The sequence below is a fragment of the Helianthus annuus genome, chromosome 13, assembly GCF_002127325.2.
Source record: "Helianthus annuus cultivar XRQ/B chromosome 13, HanXRQr2.0-SUNRISE, whole genome shotgun sequence".
NCBI lineage: Eukaryota > Viridiplantae > Streptophyta > Magnoliopsida > Asterales > Asteraceae > Helianthus > Helianthus annuus.
This window is the reverse complement of record NC_035445.2, coordinates 112,735,630-112,760,862: the sequence shown is the minus strand read 5'-3', so window position 1 is coordinate 112,760,862 and position 25,233 is coordinate 112,735,630. Positions and strand designations below refer to the sequence as shown.

At 38.3% G+C, this 25,233-nt stretch overlaps 1 protein-coding gene across 1 annotated transcript; it reads right to left on the bottom strand.

The window, feature by feature from the left end:
• Positions 1-1,707: 1,707 nt before the first annotated feature.
• On the bottom strand, positions 1,708-2,435 carry LOC110903119 (RING-H2 finger protein ATL74). Its single transcript, XM_022149281.2, has one exon. The coding sequence runs from the start codon at positions 2,367-2,369 to the stop codon at positions 1,863-1,865; it is 507 nt and encodes a 168-aa protein (XP_022004973.1). The 5' UTR covers positions 2,370-2,435; the 3' UTR covers positions 1,708-1,862.
• Between the last annotated feature and the right edge of the window lie 22,798 nt (positions 2,436-25,233).

Sequence of the window (25,233 nt, the reverse complement as noted above, 5' to 3'; positions counted from 1 at the left end):
GCCCCTGAAGGTAACCGTATCACTTGATCAAAACTCATCACATAAACCAAATTGAAATTTAAGCTACTCAAGTATAATTCTACACATTCTAGACATTTAATAGTTCCAAGTTTCAATTGTTTAATTGTTTGCATAGTAAATGAAAATGTGATTTTTACTAACTTCGTACAGAAATAATTATTTTTATATATGAGTTAATTTTTTTAGTTATTTATGGGTTTGCATCTCCTTGATAAGAGCTTCTCAACGAGTTAAATGTGTTCAGAGCGGAGCTAACATGAAGAATATATCAGTGCTTAAAATACAAAGCTTGATATGGAACTTAAAGGAGAAAATGGATAAAAGTTGTCACTGGGTGGACAAATCCTGGATTGGTATATAAGTGAGAGTGTTCTGTTCCTTATGTATTGTTTCATTAGGGTGTAAGGAGTGGTTAAACACTTTGGAGTGGTAAACCAAAAAACCGATCAATTAGAGCGCGCCATGTCAATCAGTCAAAAATGTTTAAACTTTGCTGAAAAGTGTTGGCAATGGTTTAAACATTTGGTGAATTGGTAAACTTTTTAAATAAAAAAAAGGAAAAAAAATGTGATTGGTTGAGATTGGAATGGACCCCACCCCATACCCCCCTCCTCTCTTTCCTTTCTCCTTTCCCGCATCGGTAAAGCTTCACCGATTTTATACCCATTTCGTCAAACACTTCATGTGGCAAAAGGTTGGCAATGGTTTGCCAAAGTTTACCGATCGGTAAAATGGCTTTACCGAAAGCCACTCCGTATCCCCTTAGCAATAAAGAACGAGTGAGAGTGTAAAGAGGCTCACGCACGTGCACACCTTGTGACAATGCTCATAGGCATAATATGGTGTTTTGATAGTGCACCTTACATTTTGCAATGTTAGTTATGACTTATGATGGGCAACAACTCGTTTACTTTTGAAATTGTTGTGGACCCAATTGATGTCGATGATTTCTATCATTGGTCCAATTTGCTGCTGATAGTAACTAAGTTCTAATAAATTGAAATGGTAGCTATGATCGTCCACTTAAATGGTGTTTTGATACCGCACTTTGCTATTTTAGTGATAATGGGCAACAACTTGTTTACTAGTGAAGTTGTTGTGGGCCCAGTTGATAATAATGGTTTCTATGTTGGTCCAATTGTTGTTCTTGATAGTAACTAAGTTGTGATAAATGAAACCTACAAGCAATTCATAAACTTTTCCTAGAATAGCGAACAACTTAGACATCCCATAGTTCCATTTACTACTACTTTTTCTTTTCTACAAACAATAAACACCAAAAATTGGACAACACGTTCTTCTTAGCGGAGACGCGTAATCTGTCCTAAGGGACATGTGAGGAACACGAATCTACATAAGACGTCATCAAATGCACCAGTTTGAGTCACTTTATGTTATGTAATATTTATTTTATATTTGTTTCTAATTTACTTTGTAAACGGTTATGTAATTGATTTGTTTTAACTAAAAATGACCTTTTTTTCTGATTTTTCCATATCTTTAATATTTATTTTAATTGGAAAAGTCGTAGTTTCCCTACATTTAATAAGTTCAACAGATATACTTTGTCACACCTGTATGTTTCGTATCAACCATATAGAGTCTATAATATCAACCAAATCTTGTCAAACATACATGTGTTAACACATTTTAAGAGTTCACTAGAATCACACATATGAAGAGAAATTAACTTAAAAACTGCGTCAACTAATACTAAATTATCATTCTTTCTTTACATTTGGATAGGAATGCCAATGTTCTACTGTGACACACTTCAAACTAGAAATACCTAAACAGGAACAAATGAACAATATCATATCGATTTAGTGTCGTTTGGACACTCAAGCCATAGGTTCGCCTGAGATGTCTACTCGCGATTGAGATATATCAACACGATGTTCAAGCAAACAACTGCGACAATTCGGGCAAGAAGAATGTGACTCAAACCATTTGTCTATGCATGCAACATGAAACTCATGGCTACAGTGTGGCAACACACGAACATTTTGTCCATCAACAAAATCCTCAAGACATATCGTGCACTCGGTAACATAAATCTTAACCTCTGATCCAAGTACCCGTGTTGATATCTGAGACACAACTGATTTTTTAAGACCTGTGGAGGCTTCAGATGCTCGAGTTGACCCCTCATACGAATCTCTACGTTTGAAAACATAACGCATCACTTGAAACACTGCAAAAGAAACAATCAATCCACACAACAAAACAATCCACAAAATATTAACTATGAGATTCATCTCCTTTGTGTTTGAAACATTCATATTATTGTGGTCTGGTGAGGTATTAAACAGCCCGGCTGTAAGATTGTGATGGTGTAAAGTGGCCATAGTTTATGTTTGATTTTTGACAGAAGGAAGCAAGTATATAAGAGGTTTGCTTTGTTTTCAGATGAGCTCCAATATATATACATACACATATATGTAGAGAGAGAGTGAGCAGCCAATGTTTTTGTTGGTTAAGAATCTTGGTAGCAAATCTTGGGGATTTCACTTTTCCAACTGGATTGCAACTTTTGCTTATCTTATTGATTTTACACTTTAAAATTCATTTTCAGATACAAGATCGATAAAGATTTCATATTAATATGTTGAGAATTACAAGAACCGCATAAGACACTTGTAGATAGTTTTTTGCATGTGATACACTACAAAGTTATGTAAGCACGTCAATTTCCAACTCCCACTGATTTCAGAATCTTCTATGTACAAGTGTATTATGCGCGTTATACGCGATTCTCGTAGTTTTATTACTAGTTCTAATAAATCATGCCCACACACACACATATATATATATATATATATATATATATATATATATATATATAGAGAGAGAGAGAGAGAGAGAGTTAAGGTAAAATGATAACGCCTACAAGTTGAGAAAACTTAGAAAACTTGGTCAATACGAAGGCCTTTTCCAATTTTTTTTTACCAAAAATCCATAAAAAATCAACTTCTCAAAAAAAAATTATTGATTTCGTAAAATACCCTTTCATTGAGTGTAAATGCTTATGTCAGCAACTTTTGACAGTGGTGCAAAAAGACTGAAAACACTACTCAGAAATTTTTATACAAGGGTCTTTGTAACATGTTCATCTACGTTTGTGCAAAAATTGAGGGCAAAACTTGCACCGGACGGCAGGGTTCTTTAAGTTCGCACAACTCGGGATGGTTTTCTCTTGATCCGAAGCCTATTGAGAGATATTTCTATATATAATATAGAGAGGGAGATATTTATATAGAGAGAGATATTTAGTTACTATTAGAACTACATTAGATAGTGACATCTTGGTGGTGGGATAAGGCTTAGACCACCTGTAATGGGCGTGGTTTTTTTTTCAAAAAAAAACCACCAAAAACACCCAATTCCGCCCAAGCACCGCCCCCTGGGCGTGTTTGACCACTTTTTTCGTTTTGGCGTGTTTAAAATCACGCTTTCGGGGCAATTTGTTGGCCAATGACTGTGCTCCTGTTCTTTGTTTGGCCAATAACAATTTTTCATGGTTTTTTTATTTAAATTCTATTACACACTTTTAACATAATGCCCCACATCCCCACTACACCCATTTTAGAAAACGCCCCGTAATGCCCCATTGCTGACTGGGCTGTCACATGGCGCAAAACGCCCAAGGGTGGGGTATATGTAGGATCGTTTGGTGACCCGAACGAGTCGTTCAGAGGCTTTCTCCTTGGTTTCAGGTGCGGAATAACAAGAAACTAAGGTAGAAACAGCACCAATATCACTTTAACTACTTGTTGTATAGATTTGACGCTGGTTACAACTTAAATCTCGCACCGGCAGAACCTCGGCACGATTTCACCAAAATGTTACAACTTGTTCCTCACTATTCAAGTCAGATCGCTCATAGGTATTTATAGACAGCTGGGACCGCTTATTGGACAGGCCCAATAAGCGGTCCATGTAGTTGACACATAAGCGGTCCAACTAACATGCAACTCGAGCGGTCCAGCAACTAACCTTTCGAGCGGTTCAGACCTTTGTCACTCGAGCGGACCAACATGTCCGTTCGAGTGGCCCATGTTCCTAAGAGCGATCCAATCATTATACAACTATACAATTTCACTATCTCATATTTACAATCATTTACGATCATTCCTATTCTAAAACTCTAAGACTCGAACGAAGATGTAGTCGACAGACAACTGCACCAACAGACTCCCCCTTGAATGTTGACGGAATCTTCAGTGAGAGTCTTCAACAAGACATTTCTCGGATATAGTTCGGTCTTCTTCAAGAATTCTGCCTGGATCTAACTTTCTTTGGCTATAACCTTCATCAGACTCCCTCTATCACTCTGCTAGGATAGACGTCTGGGATTTTGTTACCACCATCGAAATTATATCCTGGCTTCTCTCTGTTCAGCTCATCATCTCTGATTCTGATATGTCTCCTGGCTATCTGTAGCAACAGGATCAGAAACCTGCAAAACTCAACCATACTATTACAAACTAATACAATTTGCAATTCAACTTAATGAATCAACAAATCATATAAGAAAAATTATGAAGATCAAACTGTAGGTTACCATTCAACTTATTCATCAAGTTAATGAACCAAATTTGCATTTCAAATCTTCACAATTTAACACTCTCTCCCAAACCAAACTGACTGTTCATCAAGTTTAGCCTTTGAGATTTTGAAAATCAGCTCTTCACCATCAGTTGTCGAAAATCTTTTTGGATTTTTGAAAATATGAAACATAAATGCAAAAACAGAAATTTAAATGCAGAAAATGAAATATGTACAAACATATTTTTGTGAGTTTGTGTAAGAGGATCATATCAGTTTTTGAGACACATCACGAGCACCGTTAAGCTTCTAATCGTTTTAAGTTCTAAACGATTCACGTTGATTGACGATATTGTTGTCCACTTAAGCTCAATCTAACAACTTTCGAAATGCTTACCGATACGTTTAAGGTATATTAATTATGCACTAAGTTCTTATGGACCCCACGATCTCAGCATATCCCCTCATCATGCAATACACTAACTCAAGTAATGCCTTTAAACTTTCATCAACTATGATATGTGCGAAAACAAAGCAGAATGTTTAAACATTAACAATCAGGTCGATACTTCCGTATACGCAGAGAAAGTCCAATGTTTAAACAAAATAAGAAAATAAAACAAGTTGAAGTTGTTTAGGCTTTAACCACCAGGTCGATACTTCCGTATACGCAGAGGAGGTCCAAAGCTTAAACGAAACACCAAAGAAAATAAAGCAGAACGTTTAGGCAACAACATCCAGGTCGATACTCACGTATACGCAGAGGATGTCCGATGCTTAAACAAAATAAAAAAATCAAACAAGTTTAAATCTTTGCAAAAAGAAAATGCACAATCACAGCGACTTTTCAGCCAAGTTGTGAAAGTTCACAAACTCAACCAGTTTTATGCTTTTTGGCATTCAGCGATTACCGAGTAGGCACACAGTCAAGAAGGACAAAACTAAGTACTATGCTTTCAACCATGTTTCCCACTAGAACTAGGCTTTTACATTTAAGTTTGTATCGTTATCGCAAATCTACTAGTCTAGCTGAGCCTACCGTCACATCTTTAGTGAGACCATTTATCACATTTTACATTACATCTCTTTAGCATGCTGTGATAGTCCACTGATTTACAATCATTTCCTCTTTTTCACAACAAAACTCATTTTTAAATTTTTCAATGTTTTTGACATTTTCAAATTTTCTAATTTTTTTAAAATTTTTCTCCCCCTAAAATCAAAATATGTTTCAATTTTGATTTTCTGGGAAAATTTGAAACAAACTGTACAAACTTGACAACCTGATGAGAATCACTTCAATTCTCCATCCACTTTGGCGTAAACAATCAGAACTCCCCCCCACAACAAACTATTTTCCCATTGTGATTTCAAAACACTTAAGTTTGTTCTAATCAAAATGGTTTTTCCGGAAAATATAAGTTTGTTTACCAAACAATTTAGGTACGGGGTAACTTCATCATCTTGTTTTCTACACAGAAGTAGGAAAATCCAAGTACAAGTTAATGTCCTTGATTTACCATATGCAGTCCAGAATCCTCTGTACCACTTGTAAAACATTCACAAACACAACCAAACCTCTTTACCGTTTGCATGATTGACGTTACCGAATAAAATTCAAGAAAGATGCCGATTCATGATCCACGATACCATCTTGGGATCTCTGGCAATTCCTGCAAAACCTTCAAACACAGATTTAAAAAGATGCCGATTCATGCTCCACGCTTACAAACCTGGGAGCTCCGGCAAGTCAGGTTTTTTTCTATTTGAAAAGTTTCACCCAAGCCTGACCAGCCTTGGGTGATTTTGAATTCTTATTCAACAATGGTGGAAAATTTTTCTCATCCATTGTTAAACTAGAATTCTCGACCTTTACCTCAACACATGGCTCCTCTGGTTTTACCATACCAGAATCATTGCCTGAATGTGGCTTGTCTGACTTTAATGAGTCAGATTCATCGCCGACATGTGGCTCCTTTGTTTTTGAAGAAACATATTCATCGCCAGGAAGTGAAAACTTCACTTTCTTCTTTTTCTCCTCTTTTGTCCTCAGATTTGCATCTGATGAATTCGACTTGCTTGATTTTGCAGTTGAGGAAGTTGATTCATCAGCACTCTTCTTCGATCTGTCGGGTGAACCCGAGGACAAAATCTTCTCCAGATATTCTCTGGCTTTCTTCCTCTTCTTTCTCAGTCGGTCTTTCTGCCCCTGAGAAAGTTTCACTTTTGTTTCTTGAACTTTAGGTTCTTTGACCTTCTGTTCTCTGACGTTTTGGCCCGAAACTTTCAATTCTTTGAACTTGACAACGACTGGTATCTTCTTTGCCATTTTCTGAGAATTGGCCCTCAATCTTTCATGCGATCTCCTTGGGCAATCTCGGGCAATGTGACCTTTGATATTGCAATTGTAGCACCTCCTGGTCTCATAACTCCAGTATTGGCAGTTAACAGCAATGTGTCCGTGATATCCGCAGCTGTAACACATTCTGTTATCGTACCTATCACCATTTTCACACCAAACGCTCAGATCATAGCATTGTCTGGCTTGGTGATATTCCTTCCTCAAATGTGCTGGTTTTGACGCTTTTGCACTGTGGTTTGTTCTGCACACAACAAATTTTGAATTTTCATTTTCAATTTTTTGTAATTTTTTCTTTTGATTGGATGATCGTACTCATGAGTTTTTTCTTTCATTTTTAAAGTTTTGATTCTGTTTTACAATCTTCTTCACAGGTTTTTGCTTAGAGCATTCACCTTTTTCAGTTGATTGCAGAACAGTTTTCTGAAATTTTTCTTTCAACTTTAAAAACAATTATTGTTTTTCTTTCTTAACATTTTCATCATCAGACTCTGTCACAGACTCATCTGCTGAATAAAATTTCTCATTTTCCTCATCAGTTTTATCATCACAATCTTTGACTTTGACTTTGTCAACGTTTGTAGCCTTTTCACTCATCGGAACTGAATTGATCGGTTTTGGACAAGGAATATTCAACTTGTCAGATTTAGTCGCAAAACTGATCAATTTCTTCTCAAGTTTATCTATCTTGGTCCTGGAATTCTTAGCTTCTTCCTCAAGCTGAGATATTCTCTCAAGATGAGACTTGATGGAATTGTCATTCTCAACCTTCAAACTTTCAAGAACAGACTTTTCATTTGTCAAAATTTTGATCTGTTCCTGAAATTTTGATTCATTCGCTTTTAGGTTTTTGTTTTCAAGCTTTATCCAGAAATCCTCATCTTTTGACGATTTCTTTTTGCTTTCAAGCTCTTTTACCAACTCTTTGATTCTCTTTTGAGCGCTTTCACCTTCTTTTTCAAGTTCGACAATCTTCTGAAGATGGGAATTTATCATCTTTTGTTTTTCAATGTTGTTTTTACTAAACACATTTTTCCCATCTTCAAGAATTTTCACTTGCCCCTCAAATTCTTGATTTTTCAAAGTCAAACTGTTAAAATCAATCAACAGTTTGTCGTTTTCGGCTTTCAACTTCTCACAATCTTTTTCCAAAGAAAGAATCTGTTTTTCAGCAATGTGCTTCTCGTCTTTCAACTTTTTGACTTCAGATGCTAAACTTTCTATGTCTCTCACGAGTTTGTCATTATCAGTTTTAAAGTTATCGCATGTTGAGCACATTGTTTCATTCTTCACCGATTCTTCAGCTTTTGGAACTTTTTCTTCATTTTCCATAAATTTACCTGCACAAAAGAGTTTAACGAAATCAAGAGGATTACCAACATTATCAATATAACAACCTCGTTTGAAATCGTATTTTAGCACGTTTTTTGCTCTGACACATTTAGCAGCTCTTTTGTACATTTCCTCAATCACATCTGTATCCAAATCTAGCATGTTATACTCCAAAACCTTAATCATCTCTTTCTTTTTCTTACTGACTTCAAGTTCATGAGCTTTAAGTTTGCTGATGAATTGATTTAGAGGTAGTTTTGAAAAATTTGAGTCCTCTCTTAAATTTTTCAAACATTCACTCCATTCAATTGGTAATGCATCTGCAAATTTCTCCAATTTTTCAGCAGTTGACGGATATATCTCATGATCTTTCAGATAATTCAGTAAAACATCATATCGGTCTTTAAGATCATCCAACGTTTCATCTTTCAGACACACGAAATATTTGAACCTTTTTGCCCAACCATCTTTGCTCACTTTTCTATACCCCTCATTTAGAAATCCGTTATTCCAGTTATTAAATCTTTCGAAATAATAATTCTCCTGTTCATCGAACATCATTGCCATGTTTCGCAAAACAGAACGGCACGTGTTTGTTGACGAATACGCGATCTAAATGTGACAGAAAAGCGAATCAAACAGCAGTTATGCCAAATAAGCGGTCCAAATAAGCGATCCAGATGACAAATAAGCGATCCAAAAATTGTCTGAAAAAAAAACGATCCAGAAATGATCCAAATAAGCGATCCAAATCAGTTCTATAAGCGATCCAAATTAGTTCGAATAAGCGATCCAGAAACAATTCGACCGGATGAGCGATTCTAACCGACCGGATAAGCGGTTCCAAACTATGTTCGAATAAGCGATTTACTATCCGTCCGGATGAGCGGTCCACACTCGTCTGGATGAGCAATTCACAATGTCCGGATAAGCGATTCAAGGTCGATCCGACCGAATGAGCGGTTCCTGATTCGTCCGGATAAGCGGTTCAAGAGCTTGTTCGAACGAGCGGTTCAACTTCAATACCAATTTTGATCCACTAAAACTTTGAATTTAGATCTGAAACTTTCTAGGGTTTATCTCGATACTATTTCGCACAATCTGTGAAAAATTGAGCAAATTCCGACCGTGAAATCTTCTCGAATCAGAAAAAGAAGGTGTAGAAGTAAGAAAAAGTGACGAAATCCGGCTGATTTCTGTAGAGAACCTCCTCCTGAGCTCTGATACCACTTGTAGGATCGTTTGGTGACCCGAACGAGTCGTTCAGAGGCTTTCTCCTTGGTTTCAGGTGCGGAATAACAAGAAACTAAGGTAGAAACAGCACCAATATCACTTTAACTACTTGTTGTATAGATTTGACGCTGGTTACAACTTAAATCTCGCACCGGCAGAACCTCGGCACGATTTCACCAAAATGTTACAACTTGTTCCTCACTATTCAAGTCAGATCGCTCATAGGTATTTATAGACAGCTGGGACCGCTTATTGGACAGGCCCAATAAGCGGTCCATGTAGTTGACACATAAGCGGTCCAACTAACATGCAACTCGAGCGGTCCAGCAACTAACCTTTCGAGCGGTTCAGACCTTTGTCACTCGAGCGGACCAACATGTCCGTTCGAGTGGCCCATGTTCCTAAGAGCGATCCAATCATTATACAACTATACAATTTCACTATCTCATATTTACAATCATTTACGATCATTCCTATTCTAAAACTCTAAGACTCGAACGAAGATGTAGTCGACAGACAACTGCACCAACAGTATAAACCACTACACATGGTCTTACAACCATTAGGTTATGGGTTCGATTCCCACAAGGGGTTTTTTTTCTCAAATTTATTGGGTTTCCCCCTTAATTGGTGTATATGCATTATTGCCTAGTGGAGATGGATATGATTGGGTGGTTTTGCTATTGGCACAATGATACTCTAGTGGTCCGTTAGTGATCTAAATTTGCTATTAAAAAAAGAAAACAGAAAAAAAAGAACTACATTAGATAACATTAACAATGTACTTCCAGCTGGGTTGCATGATTCGTACGATTGATTGTCTACAACTTGAAAACCTTAAAAAGCATTTGCAGGATAAAATTTGAGTTCTTTATTTTAGTGCTAGATAAAAAAGTATATCTTTTAAGTTACTATTATAAAGTAAACTAAAGATAAAATAAATAACTTCGTTTTTTAATAAAGTACCCTTATTGATTAGTTCTGTCATATTAGGTTTAATATCCAATCTTATAAATTGACTGATTGAGCTGTCATCCTAGAAAATCTTAAGCGGATTACTTTACTAAACTTCTTGTATATTCTATGTCTATCTAATGTGAACATACCATGATCAAGAATCAAGTCCCATTTTTAATAATAGTGGTGTATGCATCGTGTGTATCGGTGTGAATTATGTAAGATTATAGTAAGCGATTCCGAAGTGGAGGGTGTGGTGGTGTTGACATGAACGCTAAGCTTTTCCATTGGTTTAGTAAAGCGTTGTTAGGCCGAAACATAGGATATTGTAGTTGATGGTGTGGTCGGAGGAAGGTGCCCGTGGCTATGTGAATTTGATGACCGTGGTGGATCCATGAATTTTCATTATGAGTTGAGTCAAAATGGGTATAGCGCATCAAGATTCAGTATATTCTGAATATAGGAATTTCTGGAGTCCATACTAAATGTAACGAGTCTCCTATTTAAAAGGTCTAAAGCAATTCTGGTGTAGAAAAAAAATATGTAAGAGTATTCACAATAGCTTCATCATATCTTCCATTTATTTTTAAAATTTAAGGTAAATGTCTAAAATTTATCTTTTTTTATTCTACATTAGCATTCACATTATCACATCCATCCCACTATATTTTCACCCTAAATTACACTAAAAAAACACTACATTTTCTTTCTCCTTTTCAATTAAATAATATCTTTTTATATCTTTATTATTATTTTTTCTCTCTCCACCATTCACAACCACTTTCAAAATATATTAAAAAATTATAAGGTGTGAACAGTGTCCCCTCCCCCAAAGATACAGATGAACAGTAACATTTTCTCTCTCCTCAACTCACAACCACTTTTTATACTCTTTATATTTTAAAAACACCACACACAAAATTTGATGTCATGGATGTGAATGCTCTTAGAACCGCCATATCAACACCCTATTTTTATAATTAAAAAAACCATCTTTCAACATATTATTGTGAGTGTATAAAAAACGAGGAATATGAAAATGGTGCATGAGATAAAATAGATTTTTTAAAATGAGAGATAATTTTAAAAAGTGTGACTTTTAGTTAAATTATATAGTAAAATATGGTGGAGCTACCGTTGGGTTGGCAAGGGCGGACCTACCGTCATTCCAGGGTGGGCGGACGCACCCCTTGAAAAAAGAAAAATTAGAGTTATATATATGTGAAAATCCCAAGTGCACCCCATAAGATTTTGCAATAGCCCCCCTTTGATTTTTGAGAGAAGTGAAAACCCGAGTTTTTTTTTTTTTTGTCAAACTTCATTTCCGGCAAGATTTTGTGAGCTCCGGCAACTGGATTATAGTTTGCGAGTAAGAAGATAATGAAAGATAAAGTTTCTATTGTGGGGCTAGGGGGTTAAAGAGAGAAGGTGAGATAGACATGTGAAAGAATTGAATACGTTCTCGATAGCCGTACTCTGTTTGGACGGTGGAGATTGATTTAATGTTAGTGAACTTGTGAAAGCCGTTTAAATTCCTTTTACAATATACACGGAAAAAACTATTTTTTTAACGACCAACAAATCAATCCCAAGCACTCTCGGGGCACCCACTGGACAAACGGAGTACTCCGAGAGTAACCCGAGTCGTCCACCACCAATTCCGAGGAAAACCCGGTAACCCACCCGCCCGTAGGTACGACGGTAAAATTAACGGTAAAACCCGTTTGGCTCAAGGATCGAACCCATGTTTCCTTATGTCTCCTATCACTGTTATGATTATTGATTTTTTAGATAAAATGCTTCGTACTAATATATATATATAGGGAGAGGATCATGAGAAAATTACATATAAATGAGAAAACTATAAAAGTAACTTAAAAAACCTACAAAAAAGCTAAAAAAACATACCAAATTTTTTTTTACAATTTTTTATAAAAAAATCGCTAGCTTTTATATATAAAAAAATTCAAAAAAAAATCGTTGTACTGCACATGTGCATTATATGTGTACTATACATGTGCACTATATCCATAATAGTGCACATGTGCAATACAACAAAAAAAAAATATTTTTTATTTTTTTGAAATTTTTTTTCCATGCATAAAAACCTGTGATTTTTTTATAAAAATTAAAAAAAAAAATTGGTATGTTTTTTAGGCTTTATTAGTTAGTTTTTTGGTTTTCTCGTTTAAACTAGTTTTCTCATGATCCATCCCCTATACATATATATATATAGGGGACCGCTAAAATGAAAACCACCTCCAGTTGTAAGAACTGCGTGAACCACTTTCTAGCCATTAGATCAAGATGATGAATAGATAAGATTAAAAGTATTAAAAAATAATATTAAGTATTTTTTGTCTTATTATGTCTTTAATATTTTAATTGAAAAGGGTATTTAAGTAAAATTACTTTTTTTGTCTTTTTATATATATTATATTTAATTGTCTTTTTGTCCTATTCATTAATTACTTTTAATTACTTTTATTTTTTAAACATAATTTCTTTATTAAAAACATTTTTAAATTCAGATTTTTTTAAAAGATTTTTATACTTTTTACAATTTACGTTTTATGTTTTTCTGACGCACCGATTTTTTAACGCGCCGTTTTTTAACGCCGTTTTTCACGGGCCGTTTTTACGCGTCGTTTTTCACGCGCCGTTTTTACGCGTCGTTTTTTAAAGGTGTCGTTTTTCTCAATCGGCGTTTTTTTAACGCGCCTTTTTTAACGCCGTTTTTTACACGCCGTTTTTTTAAGTCGTCGTTTTTCTCGGTCGGCGTTTTTTTAACGCGCGGTTTTTTACACGTTTTTTACGCGCCGTTTTTTCCACGTTTTTTAACGCGCCAAATTTTTTACACGCTTTTTACACGCCGTTTTAACGCCCCGTTTTTCCGAAGTTTTTTAATGCGCCGTTTTTTTAAAGTTTTTTAACGCGCGGTTTTTCCGAAGTTTTTTAACGCGCCGTTTTTTTACGCGTTTTTTACGCGTCGTTTTTTCAAGCGTCGTTTTTTCAAGCGTCGTTTTTTCAAAACGCGCCGTTTCTTCACGTTTTTTAATGCGTCGTTTTTTTACACGCCGTTTTAAACGCGCCATTTTTTTCACTTTTTTTAACGCGCCCCTTTTTGTACACTTTTTACGTTTTGCGTTAAAAATTTAAACTTTTTACGTTTTACGTAAAAGTTTTTACGTTTTACGTAAAAACTTTTTACGTTTTACGTAAAACTTTTTACATTTTACGTTAAAAATTTAAACTTTTTACGTCTTACGTTGAAAATTTAAACTTTTTACGTCTTACGTAAAAGTTTTTACGTTTTACGTTAAAATTTTCACGTTTTACGTAAAACTTTTTACGTTTTACGAAAAACTTTTTACGTTTTACATTTTACGTAAAACTTACGAAAAAATTTACGTAACACTTTTTACGCTTCACGTTTTTACGTTTTACGATAAAAAGTTTACGGTTTTCGTTAACAAGTTTACGGTTTAATTTTTTTTTTTTACAAAAACGTTTTTTTACGTTAACGTTTTTTTAACATTTTACGCGCCAATTTTTTACGTTAACGTTATTTTACGTTTTACGCCCCGGTTTTTTACGTTTTACGCGTCGGTTTTTTTACGTTAACGTTTTAACGCCGAGCTTTTTCAAGCGTCGTTTTTTTAACGCGGCGGTTTTACGCCGGGCTTTTCCAAGCGTCATTTTTTGAATGCGACGTTTTTTACGCGCCGTTTTTTCAAAGCGTCGTTTTTTACATTTTTTTAACGCTCCGTTTTTACGCCGGCCTTTTCCAAGCGTCATTTTTTGAACGCGTTCTTTTTTACGCGCCATTTTTTCAAAGCGTCGTTTTTTACACGTTTTTTTAACGCGTCGTTTTTTACACGTTGTTTTAACGCGCCGTTTTTTGACGTTTTTTTAACGCGCTGTTGTTTACACTTTTTACGTTTTACGTTAAACTTTTTAAACTTTTTACGTTTTAAGTTTTACGTTAAACTTTTTACGTTTTACGTAAAACTTTTTATGTTTTACGTTTTACATAAAACTTTTTACATTTTACGTTTTTACGTTTTACGTTAAAAAAGTTTGTGGTCCCTGTTTTATACACAATCCCTGACTTCCAACCATCAAAAGGTACCAAAAAGCACAAAATCATCAAAACCCACCGAACCTTCAACATATGTGCAACCAAACCCACCAAACTTCAAGCAGAAAAATCATCAAAACCCACCGAAAAAACACTAGAAAAATAAAAAACACAGGCAAAAAATTACCAGACAACCACAAGAAAAAGTAACTAAAAAACCATGAAATCAGAGGGTGAAATTATATATTCAATTCCCCAAAACACACACACCCCCAATACCTAATGGGTGTACATTCAAGTAAACAGATTCAAATAAGAAAAAAAAAGAACCATTTCAATCGATTAGATATTTATTTTACCTCAAACAATACACCTTAATAAACCATAAACATCTAGCTCATATTCTCTCTCTGGTCGAGCATTTGGCCGGCGACCGGCGACAACCTATGACGGCCGTCATCACTGAAGGTGACCCGGCGATGGTGGAAGACGAAGACGCCGCCGCTCACGGCGGCGATGACAGAGATTCCAGCAGCCACAAAACAAGGTTCTTCCCCATATTTCCAACAGTTCCTTTCCTTTTAGATGATGATGAAGACTGATGTTGAAGATGATGTTGATGATGGGAACGATGATATTGATGCAGATGGAGTGACGAAGTTGTTGTTGATGATGAAAGACGGCGGTGACCGAGGAGACCACCCGACGGCGGCGGTGGCGCTGAGTACCGTCAACAACAGCAACACAGTCATCATTGGCCATCGGAACTACTCGTCGGAGCTCGGACCAGAGAGAGTGAACGTGTTGGCAGGTATTTACCGGAGGGAGGGGGTGTTTTAAGGTGTTGTGATGTGTGTGTAGAGGATTTTGGTTTGGTTTGAGTTGTCATTTGGGTTTTTAAGTATACTAGTGTGCAGATTTGAGGTAGAAAAATGGTGGTAAAGGAGAGAGGAGAGAGGAGAGAGGAGAGAGGAGAGAGTAAATAAAGAGTCAGTGGCTTTAATTAAGGAGAGAATGAAGATTTGACATTTGTGGTTAATGACCAACATACCCTTTATGTTGGCATAACATGATTGGTTGAGACTGGTTCTCGCGGTTCTTACAACTGGAGGTGGTTTTCATTTTAACGGTCCCATATATATATATATATATATATATATATATATATATATATATAATGAGTTAAAAGAGGAACTTAGATAAACATTAAAATTCGTTGTAACAAAGTATCGGAATGTTGGTACCAATCTAATATAAAATGTTATATATGTTTTATTGGAATGTTGGTACCAATCTAATAAAAAATGTTATATATGTTTTATCTCATTACAACAAATTGAAGTATGAATTCAACTTAAAATTTAAGTATGTTCTAGTATTTTTGCTCGTCATGCGTTGCGGCGGCATGCGGGAGGTGCAAACATGTAGTAAGGCAATACAGATTCGTAAAACGCAATGTGTAATAGACAGTTAAAAAAATATAAAACATAATGCATAAAACACAATTACAAAAAAGAAAGAGTAACATGTCATTCCCCCATTGATCCAACCAAATTACGATTGTATCCCCGCTTTAAAATTATGATTTTCTCATAAGTTCAAAATCACGTTGGGCATTGCTGTAGCGCGTGGCGGATGGAAACGTGTAGCAAGACAATACACGATTCATAAAACGCAGTGTGAAAAAGACAATTACAAAAAGCGCAAAACACAATGCGTAAAAGACAGTTACAAAAAAGTGTAAAACACAAAGGTAGACACGAAGTGTAAAACACAATGCTTAAGACATTTCGTAAAACACAATGCAATGACATTTTTTAAAATTGAGCGGATGTAAAAATAGAGTAATAGTGCAAGAGATAAAAACGCAAAGTCTAAAAAAAGGCAAATTTTAAAAGCAGATAGATGGTGGCGAAAATGTGTAAAAGATGAAGGAGTGGTAGTGAAAATGTAAAAGTAGAGGAGTGGCGGCGAAAATGTGTAAAAGATGAAGGAGTGGTGGTGAAAATGTAAAAGCAGAGGAGTCAGATAGATGGTGGCGTAAATGTGTAAAAGTTGAGGAGGTGATGGTGAAAAAGCAAAGTAGAAGGATGGTGCTGGCAATGTTTGAAAGATGAGGGTGTGGTTATGGAATTTCAAAGTAAAGGGGGTTCTGGTGTCAAAGTTTGAAATTGAATTGTCCAACACATTAGTTAATAAATTTGCCCCTTTAATAAAGAAATAAGTAAGAAAAGTGTAACATTTGTGCTTGTAATCATTGTGAACAGTTCAGTTATCAATAAAACAATGTTATTTTATCCCAATGTTTGTTTGGTTGTGTTTTACATTTTACATGTTTTAACTTATGTTCAATTTCAAACTCTACATCGCTTTCTGGAGCATTATACGCAAACTGGTGCGTAAACATACTCAGTTTAATGCGAAAAATACTCCGAAACATGAACATATACTCAACATACCTTAAATAACCTTTACATAACTTAGAAATAAGTTTTGAAGGCTTTGGTATGGCAAAAACAAGTTAATTCGCTTACAGGGACTAAACTTGACAAACTGCGAAAGTACGCCAATTTGAACTGTAACGAACATTCCGGAACATGTCCATAAGTTAAACATACCATAAATATCCTTTACATAGCTTAGAAATAGGCTTTGAGGGGTTTGGTATGCTAAAACAAACTTTTGGATCATTCAGGGGCTAAAAGTGTTAAAAAGTGCACAAGTTTGCACTTTCACGCATAACTTACGTTCTGAATACATCCGGACATCCAAAAATTTATGTAAGCATCGTAATATTATGCCTTAGTGTTTGGCATAAGAAAAATCCATTCGTCGCGTCATTTGGATCGTCTTTCGCGCTTATGCGCATTCCGTCGTAATTAAGCGAACATCGCGATCGTACGGCCAAACGAACCAACATCCGACACATTTTTGAGCATGTTTCATGTCCACAATGTTTAAGCATCATTTTAGGGCCTTAAAGTTGGCTTTACGGGCCTTAGAAGTGTCGGAAATGGCTTAAACACGCAACACGGACCAAAACTGTAATTGCTGAAAGTTGGTGCAGATCAGAAGGGGCCAGGCGGCCCGCGTAAGATCTGCCTGCACTTTCACGCGGGCCGCGTGGGACTGTCAGACAGATTCAATGTATGCATTTAATGCAGTTGGCCTTTCGTTCGATCAAGGGGCGATGCCCTTTCACCCAATCAAGAGCCAAGGGGCATTTTCTGACTTACCACAACATTTCGACAAGTGTACGCACGAGATCTTGGCACGATATTCGATAAACGATCCTAACGGTTCCACTTTTCCTATAAATTCCCCCGCCCCCTTTTTGTGTAAAAATCACAAGAATCAGATCTAAAAGCTCTAAGTTGAAGTATTGCTTCATACCTGAGTTTCTCTGATCTAGATTAGCATTCGGGGACCCTCCGTAAGTATTCTTTCGTTGTTTTATCGCTTTTCGAGTCCGAAAGTCAACGTTTTGTTGACTTTCTGCATTGACCAGCTTATCGTCGATGCGAAGTTCATGGAACTTCATAACGTGAGCGTGATCACGATGGTTATAGTCCGTAGTGACTATACCTACTGATTTCCACGTTATCTAGGCTCAGTGACGAGTCGTAGTTTCGGCCAAAATGCGCATTCTTGCGTATTTTGTAACCAAACTACTCGTGAGCATCAAAACCGTTTGTTTTGATGCCAAACCTGTTTTCTAAACTTAGTTAAGCATGTTCTAACATGCTTAGCTCGTCACTTTTAGTTTAGTGCTTATATAGGGTCGTAAGGTAAGCGATCTAAACCATCGCTTATACTTTCGAACCCGACCCATTTGGTCGATCTTTAGGATCCGACCAAACACATTAGGTGACCATAGCTATAACCTTCCGAGGTTATACCTTGTGGTCACGCTGTTAGGCGTTCCGAACGCGTTCTACGCGAACGACGCATAAGGTAGCATAAGCTACCTAAACGGGTCGTAATGGGCCGTAAGCACTTAGATTAGGTTTCATTTTAGTATGTAGGCTTTGTTAAACCATATTACACGAGTCTCCATACTCGTTTGGTTTACGAACCCGCGTACTATCCGATCCTTCCGATTTGATCCGGTATATTAACATAGCTACCTATTAGGTGCCGTTTGATATCCCGTGATCCTAAGCATTATCTGGTCATTATACAAGAACTCCAAAGCAATCTCAGGTGAGTACACAGAACCCCTCTTTTACCGTTTTCTAAACTGTTTTGGGGTGAAACACATGTGCCTATCTGTTACTTTCATGCTTTCCATGTTTTCACATCGTATATCTGCTATGCTCATTAGTACATTATAGTACATGATTTCATTACATTTCATGCTATGTATGCCCATTGTGTGCGTACTTAGTACATTGATTTACATTACTGATGTACTGAAAAGTACATATGTTTATAGTGTATATTTTGGTCAGTTTTCAGTCGTTTTGAGTCTGTTTTAGGTTAGAACTATGATACTGCTGACGTTAAGCTTTGATTTCAGGTCCCGTAGCTTAAAGTGTTGAAAAACGAGTAAAAAAGAGCAGTTCGGAAGAAAAACGGGATTCGTACGCGCGTCGGAGAAGCTGGAATTCGGAAAAGAATTAAAAAATCAAGAAATTGAGTTTAGAGGCGCCGCGTGACGCCTAGCCACCCTCGCGCCACGCGAGGGTCCCTGTTTGACTGATTTTGACTTCTGGTTTAGGGTTTGACTTAAATTACCAAGAAACTTAACTAAAAACCCTAATTGCGAATCAAGAAACCCTAGGACGAATTTCAGAGGAGATTTTGAGTTTTTCGGAGTATTTTGGCTAACGGGAATCATCCGGTTGAAGCTTGGATGGTGAGAGTGAAGATCTTTCGGGTTTTATCTCCCGGTGTTCCTTAGTTTTGCGTTTTCAATACTTTATGATGAATTCTTGTTTTGAACTTGTTTTGTTTGATTTGAACAACATGTTTCTTGGCTAAACTTAGATACTACCTAGATTTGATGAAGGTTTAATTTATGTTTGGATCTTTTAACGATTTTTATTGTTTGAGTATGGATTGACTTTGAAAGTAAAGTGTTCTAGAATTTCTGATTTGGTGCATATGCGTATTTACTATTGATTGTGGATTACTTGCTGTTTCACATAGATTTTAGTGACGGTCTTTATCACATAATAGATCTGTGTTGATTATTTGCATCCTTGCGGGTTCGGGTGATCTTTGGGTAAATCGGCCGATAGCCTTAGAAATAGTAATTAAAATACAATTAGAAGTAAATATTCTGCTTAACTTGTCGCTGAGAGGCTCGGGTTAGTTATTAGGTCGCGGTGCAGTATATAGCTAATTTAGATTTTGAGAGAAGTCGAAGTTAGTTCCCTAATTGCAGATGTGTCTAGTAAACCAAGTCAGAACCTAGAATTGCCTTAGATTATCGCGCTGAGAGGTAGATAGTCATATTAGGGCACTTTTAGAATCGTTAGAGGACTGAGAGGAAATCTAACAGTCGGTAATCATAACAGCCTTGTAGGGTTTCCTAGGTTTCTTCCTGAGAAGGGTCGGGAAGTCTTAGCATTGAAATACCTTAAGGTTTAGTATTTTACGATCCCGGCTCCATACAACAATAAAACCGTTAGAAGTCCATTCGTAAGTCAAACTGGATTCAAGTCTAGGTAGCCCTTAATCTCATCTGAAACAAAACCTTAGTTTTCGTTCGTGTTTTAGTTAATTTCAATTTAATCATAATTGTAGGATTTTAGTAAACCCCCCCCCCCCCAAACACAATATTTGTTTAGTCGTGTCAGTGTCTAGTCTAAGTTTAGTCGTTAACGTAATTCATAGAGTCCTTGTGGGTTCGACATCCGGACTTACTTTTCTGTGCTAGAGTCGACCGGTACACTTGCCGGTGAGTAGTTTAGTCAGGTTAAAGAGTCTAGATTTTTATTACTTGAGTCTTAATTTAGGGTAATTTAGTTTATTTAGTTGAACTACTTTTTCCACATCAAGTTTTTGGCGCCGTTGCCGGGGACTCTTGGCAATTGCGTTAACTGCTTTGTTTGGATTTCAACTGATATCGTTACGTGCTTTTTGTGTGTTTGTGAGTCGTAGGAGTCCAAGTACTTTTAGTGTCTTTTTCGTATTTCTTTGAGTCTTTTATTGGAGTTGACTTACTTGTTTATTCTTGGTTTTGCAGTTCATGCCCCACACGCGTTCGCAGGGACCAGTGAAGCCTCCAATTGACAAGTCTTCCGTCTCCACACCAATCCCTCAGGTTCGAAAACCCCCAACTTCATCTTCAGCCCTTTCTGACTCTACACTTCCATCTAAACCACCGAACTTCGACTTTACCCCTAAGTCATCACCCCACAATTCCCCACCACCCTCCCGTCACCCTAGTCCACCACCAGTTCACCAAATGGCCGAAAACCAAACTGTCCACCAGCGTTCCACCGCGGGTTTTACCGCAAACTCACCCATCACCCTCCCTGAAATCACCAATGATAAGTCTTGGCAAATTCCTTCATACATCATGACTGCCATTAACAACTCTTGTCAGTTTCACGGTCGTGATGATGAAGACGCGCCAGCACATATCAACCGTCTCACCCGTCTGTGTAGCACCTTCGGTATCGAAGGTGTGAATCTTGATGCCCGCTATCTCCAAGTCTTCCCCTTTTCGCTTGCTGGCCGCGCAGCCACCTGGCTTGATTCGCAGCCGGCAGGTACTTACACCACTTGGGCTGGACTTAGAGATGCCTTCCTTGCTAAGTATTTCCCACCTGCGAAGGCCTCCCGCCTTCGAGATCAGATCCATTCCTTCAGAATGGAGCCTGACGAACCTTATCACTTAGCATGGGAGAGGTTTCAAACATTGCTCTCGTGTTGTTCCCAACATGGACTGTCGGATTGGGCCTTAGTAGAAAAATTTTATAATGGTCTTACCCCTGAGTGCAAGGCCCGATTCGACACATCCGCAGGAGGCCACCTAATGGGAAAGAAAACGGTGGCTGACTGCAACGACCTCTTTGAGAGCTTCGCTCATGCTGATATAGATCATAGTGCTACCGGCAGGAATTCCAATCCTGTGGTTACCTCCTCATCCTCTCGAGGAGTGAATCAAGTCGTTTCAGACTCAAAGGTAATATCTCAGCTTGACTATATCACCAAAGATTTGCTAGAAATTAAGAAGAAGGAAGATAGATGCGAGGTTTGTAGAGGGGGACATGACACCATAGATTGCCCAACCATCACCCTAGAGCAGGTCGAGTATTTAGCAGGTCAAAATAGGGGTCCAACTAACCCGTTTAACAATAGTAACTCTAATTGGCGTGCTAATAATTATCGCTCCTCAGGTAACCCCCCTGGTTTTCCGTCAGGTCAATACCAAAGTAGGGGGCCAGGTTTTTATTCTAGTGGGGGGTCGGGTCAAACAGGTCAATTTGCTAGTTCAGGTTCAGGGGGGCAGTTTAGAGGTGAGGGGTCAAACCAAGAGGTTCAACCTAAGAGTGAGGGGTCAGGTGGTAGTTTGTCTAGGATAGAGGACCTTCTTTCCCAATTATTGGTTAAGGATCAGGCTACCCAACGTACCTTAGAGGACCATGCTACGCTCCTAAAGAATAATCATTCAAGCTTCTTAGACCTTCAAAGGCAAGTTGGGGATATTGCACGCCAGTTGCAAGAACGACCTCCCGGTCAATTTTCGGGCAACACAAGGCCCAACCCATCTGGCTCTTTGAAGGCAATTTCGACCCGTAGTGGTAGGACCTTAGGAGAGGTAATGAGACCCGAGAGTGTTGAGATAGAAGATGAGGACCCCGTAGATGAGGAGATTGAAATGGAGGCGCCCGGTAAAGTGCAACCTAGGTTAATCCCAGAAAGTACCGCACACACCGGGGGGCCTTCGAGTGAGAAGAGTGTAGGAAAGAAACCCGTTCAGGTTGTTCCTTCACCCAATGTTGATACTTCCCGTGCTCCGTTTCCTTCCCGCCTTAAAAATCAAACTTATTCCAAAGAGTACGGGAAATTTTTAGAGATCTTTAAGCAGCTTAGGATCAACCTTCCTTTTATAGAAGCTCTTCAATCAATGCCGAAATATGCAAATTTCCTAAAAGACCTTCTAAAACGCAAGGATAGGTTAGGAGAGGTTTCTAACATCCCCCTTAGTGGAGGATGTTCCGCCGTAGTGTTGAACAAGGTTCCGGAAAAATTGACGGATCCGGGCCTTTTTACCATCCCATGCTTGTTTGGGAGCGATACCGAGTGTAGGGCCCTAGCCGACCTAGGAGCGAGTATAAACCTAATGCCATATTCTTTGTATGAGAGGTTAGGTCTAGGAGAGTTGTCACCTACACGCATGTCTTTGTCGCTAGCCGATAGGTCCGTTAAGTATCCACGAGGCATTATTGAAAACCTTCTAGTCAAAGTGGATAAGTTCGTCTTCCCCGTAGACTTTGTCGTTCTTGACATGGAAGCCGACGAAAAGGTTCCCATCATTCTAGGACGCCCATTCTTGTGTACCGCCAAGGCCATCATCGATGTCTTCGACGGGAAAATCACACTTCAAGTCGGCGAGGAGAGGGTGACTTTCGAGATAGCACGCTCCATGGAACACCCTAGTGGTTCCGACGATCTTAGTAGTCCTTGTCATTCGGTCTATTTCATAGAGTCTTTCTTATCTTGTGTTGACCATTGCTTTGACTACATTAGTGGAGCCGACCTAGTCGAGAGTAGGATAGAGGAGGTAGTTGAGAAGGTAGAGGAGATTGTTAGTGAGAATAAAGAGGTAGACGAGGACGAGTGGGTTCCCGAAGTGCTAGAATTGAGTGAAATTAAGAGTGAGAGTGAAAGTACTCCTATAGAGAAACCCGCCCCTTTAGAACTCAAGGTCCTCCCATCCCACTTAGAGTATGCTTTCTTAGGTGAGGGTTCCGAGAATCCCGTCATTATTTCATCTAAGTTAGAGGAGGGAGAGAAGGGTAGGTTGTTAGAGGTGTTGAGAGTGAATAGGGAAGCTATTGCATGGCGCCTTTCGGATATCAAGGGCATAAGCCCCGCCTATTGCACCCACCGAATACTCATAGAAGATGACTATAAGCCGGTGGTGCAACCTCAAAGGCGCCTTAATCCGAACATGCAAGAGGTTGTTAAGAAAGAGGTTCTCAAGTTGTTAGATGCCGGGGTAATTTACCCCATTTCCGATTCACCATGGGTTAGCCCGACCCAAGTCGTCCCAAAAAAGGGTGGGATGACAGTGATCATGAATGAAAAGAACGAGTTAATCCCTTCCCGTACCGTTACCGGTTGGCGTGTATGCATAGATTATCGAAAGTTAAACGACGCCACCCGGAAAGACCACTTCCCCTTACCATTCATTGACCAAATGTTGGAGCGTCTAGCGGGTCAACAATTCTATTGTTTTCTCGATGGATTTTCGGGTTATTTTCAGATTCCCATCGCCCCGGAGGATCAAGATAAAACGACATTCACATGCCCATACGGCACTTATGCGTATCGCCGCATGCCTTTCGGGTTATGCAACGCTCCGGCAACTTTCCAAAGGTGCATGGTAGCCATATTCCAAGACATGCTTGAGACTTCCATGGAGGTTTTCATGGATGACTTCTCGGTTTATGGCACCACTTTCGACCAATGTCTTTCTAATCTTGATAGGATGCTTAAGAGGTGCATAGAGACAAATCTTATGTTGAATTGGGAGAAGTGTCACTTTATGGTGACGGAGGGGATAGTGTTAGGACACAAGGTGTCGAGAGAAGGCATAGAGGTGGATAGGGCCAAGATAGATACAATAAGTAGATTGCCTCCACCTACTAGTGTTAAGTCCGTTAGGAGCTTTTTGGGTCATGCGGGCTTTTATAGGCGTTTTATAAAGGATTTTTCCAAAATCACACGCCCGATGACTAGGCTTTTAGAGAAGGATGTACCTTTTGTCTTCGACGAGGAGTGCATCAAGGCGTTCGACTTCTTGAAAGAAAAACTTGTTAGTGCCCCGATACTTGTTTCGCCCAATTGGAGTTTACCTTTCGAGCTCATGTGTGACGCAAGCGATTATGCTGTAGGTGCGGTCCTAGGTCAAAGAGTCGACAAACACTTTCATCTGATCTACTACGCGAGCAAAACTCTAAACGATGCTCAAGAGAACTATACCACGACGGAAAAGGAACTCTTAGCCGTAGTGTTTGCGCTTGACAAGTTTCGCTCATATCTCGTGCTTTCTAAAACCACCGTGTTCACCGACCATTCCGCTTTGCGATTTCTGTTTCAAAAGAAAGACGCAAAGCCGCGTCTTATTAGATGGATTCTTTTGCTCTCCGAGTTCGATATAGAAATTAAGGATAAAAAGGGAGCAGAAAACGTGGCCGCCGACCACTTGTCACGATTAGAGGATCCAAAGAGAGAGGAGGTTCGAGAGGATTCCATAGGAGATACCTTTCCCCACGAAACCATAGATTTTGTTAGTGCCGAGGTAGAGGGTTTGCCATGGTTTTCGGATTTGGCAAACTATTTGGCAACCGGAGATCTTGTGAGGGGTATGTCCTACCAACAAAAGAAAAAGCTTCTTAGGGAGGCTAGGAAGTATATTTGGGACGACCCTTACCTCTTTAGGATAGGTGGAGATAGAGTGCTTAGGAGATGCGTTTCAAAGGAGGATGGTTTAGACATCCTTAGACATGTGCACGAGGGT

Bases quoted from the DNA above. Each gene is read 5' to 3' on its own strand.
- LOC110903119 (XM_022149281.2), bottom strand. From the start codon at position 2,369: ATGGCCACTTTACACCATCACAATCTTACAGCCGGGCTGTTTAATACC.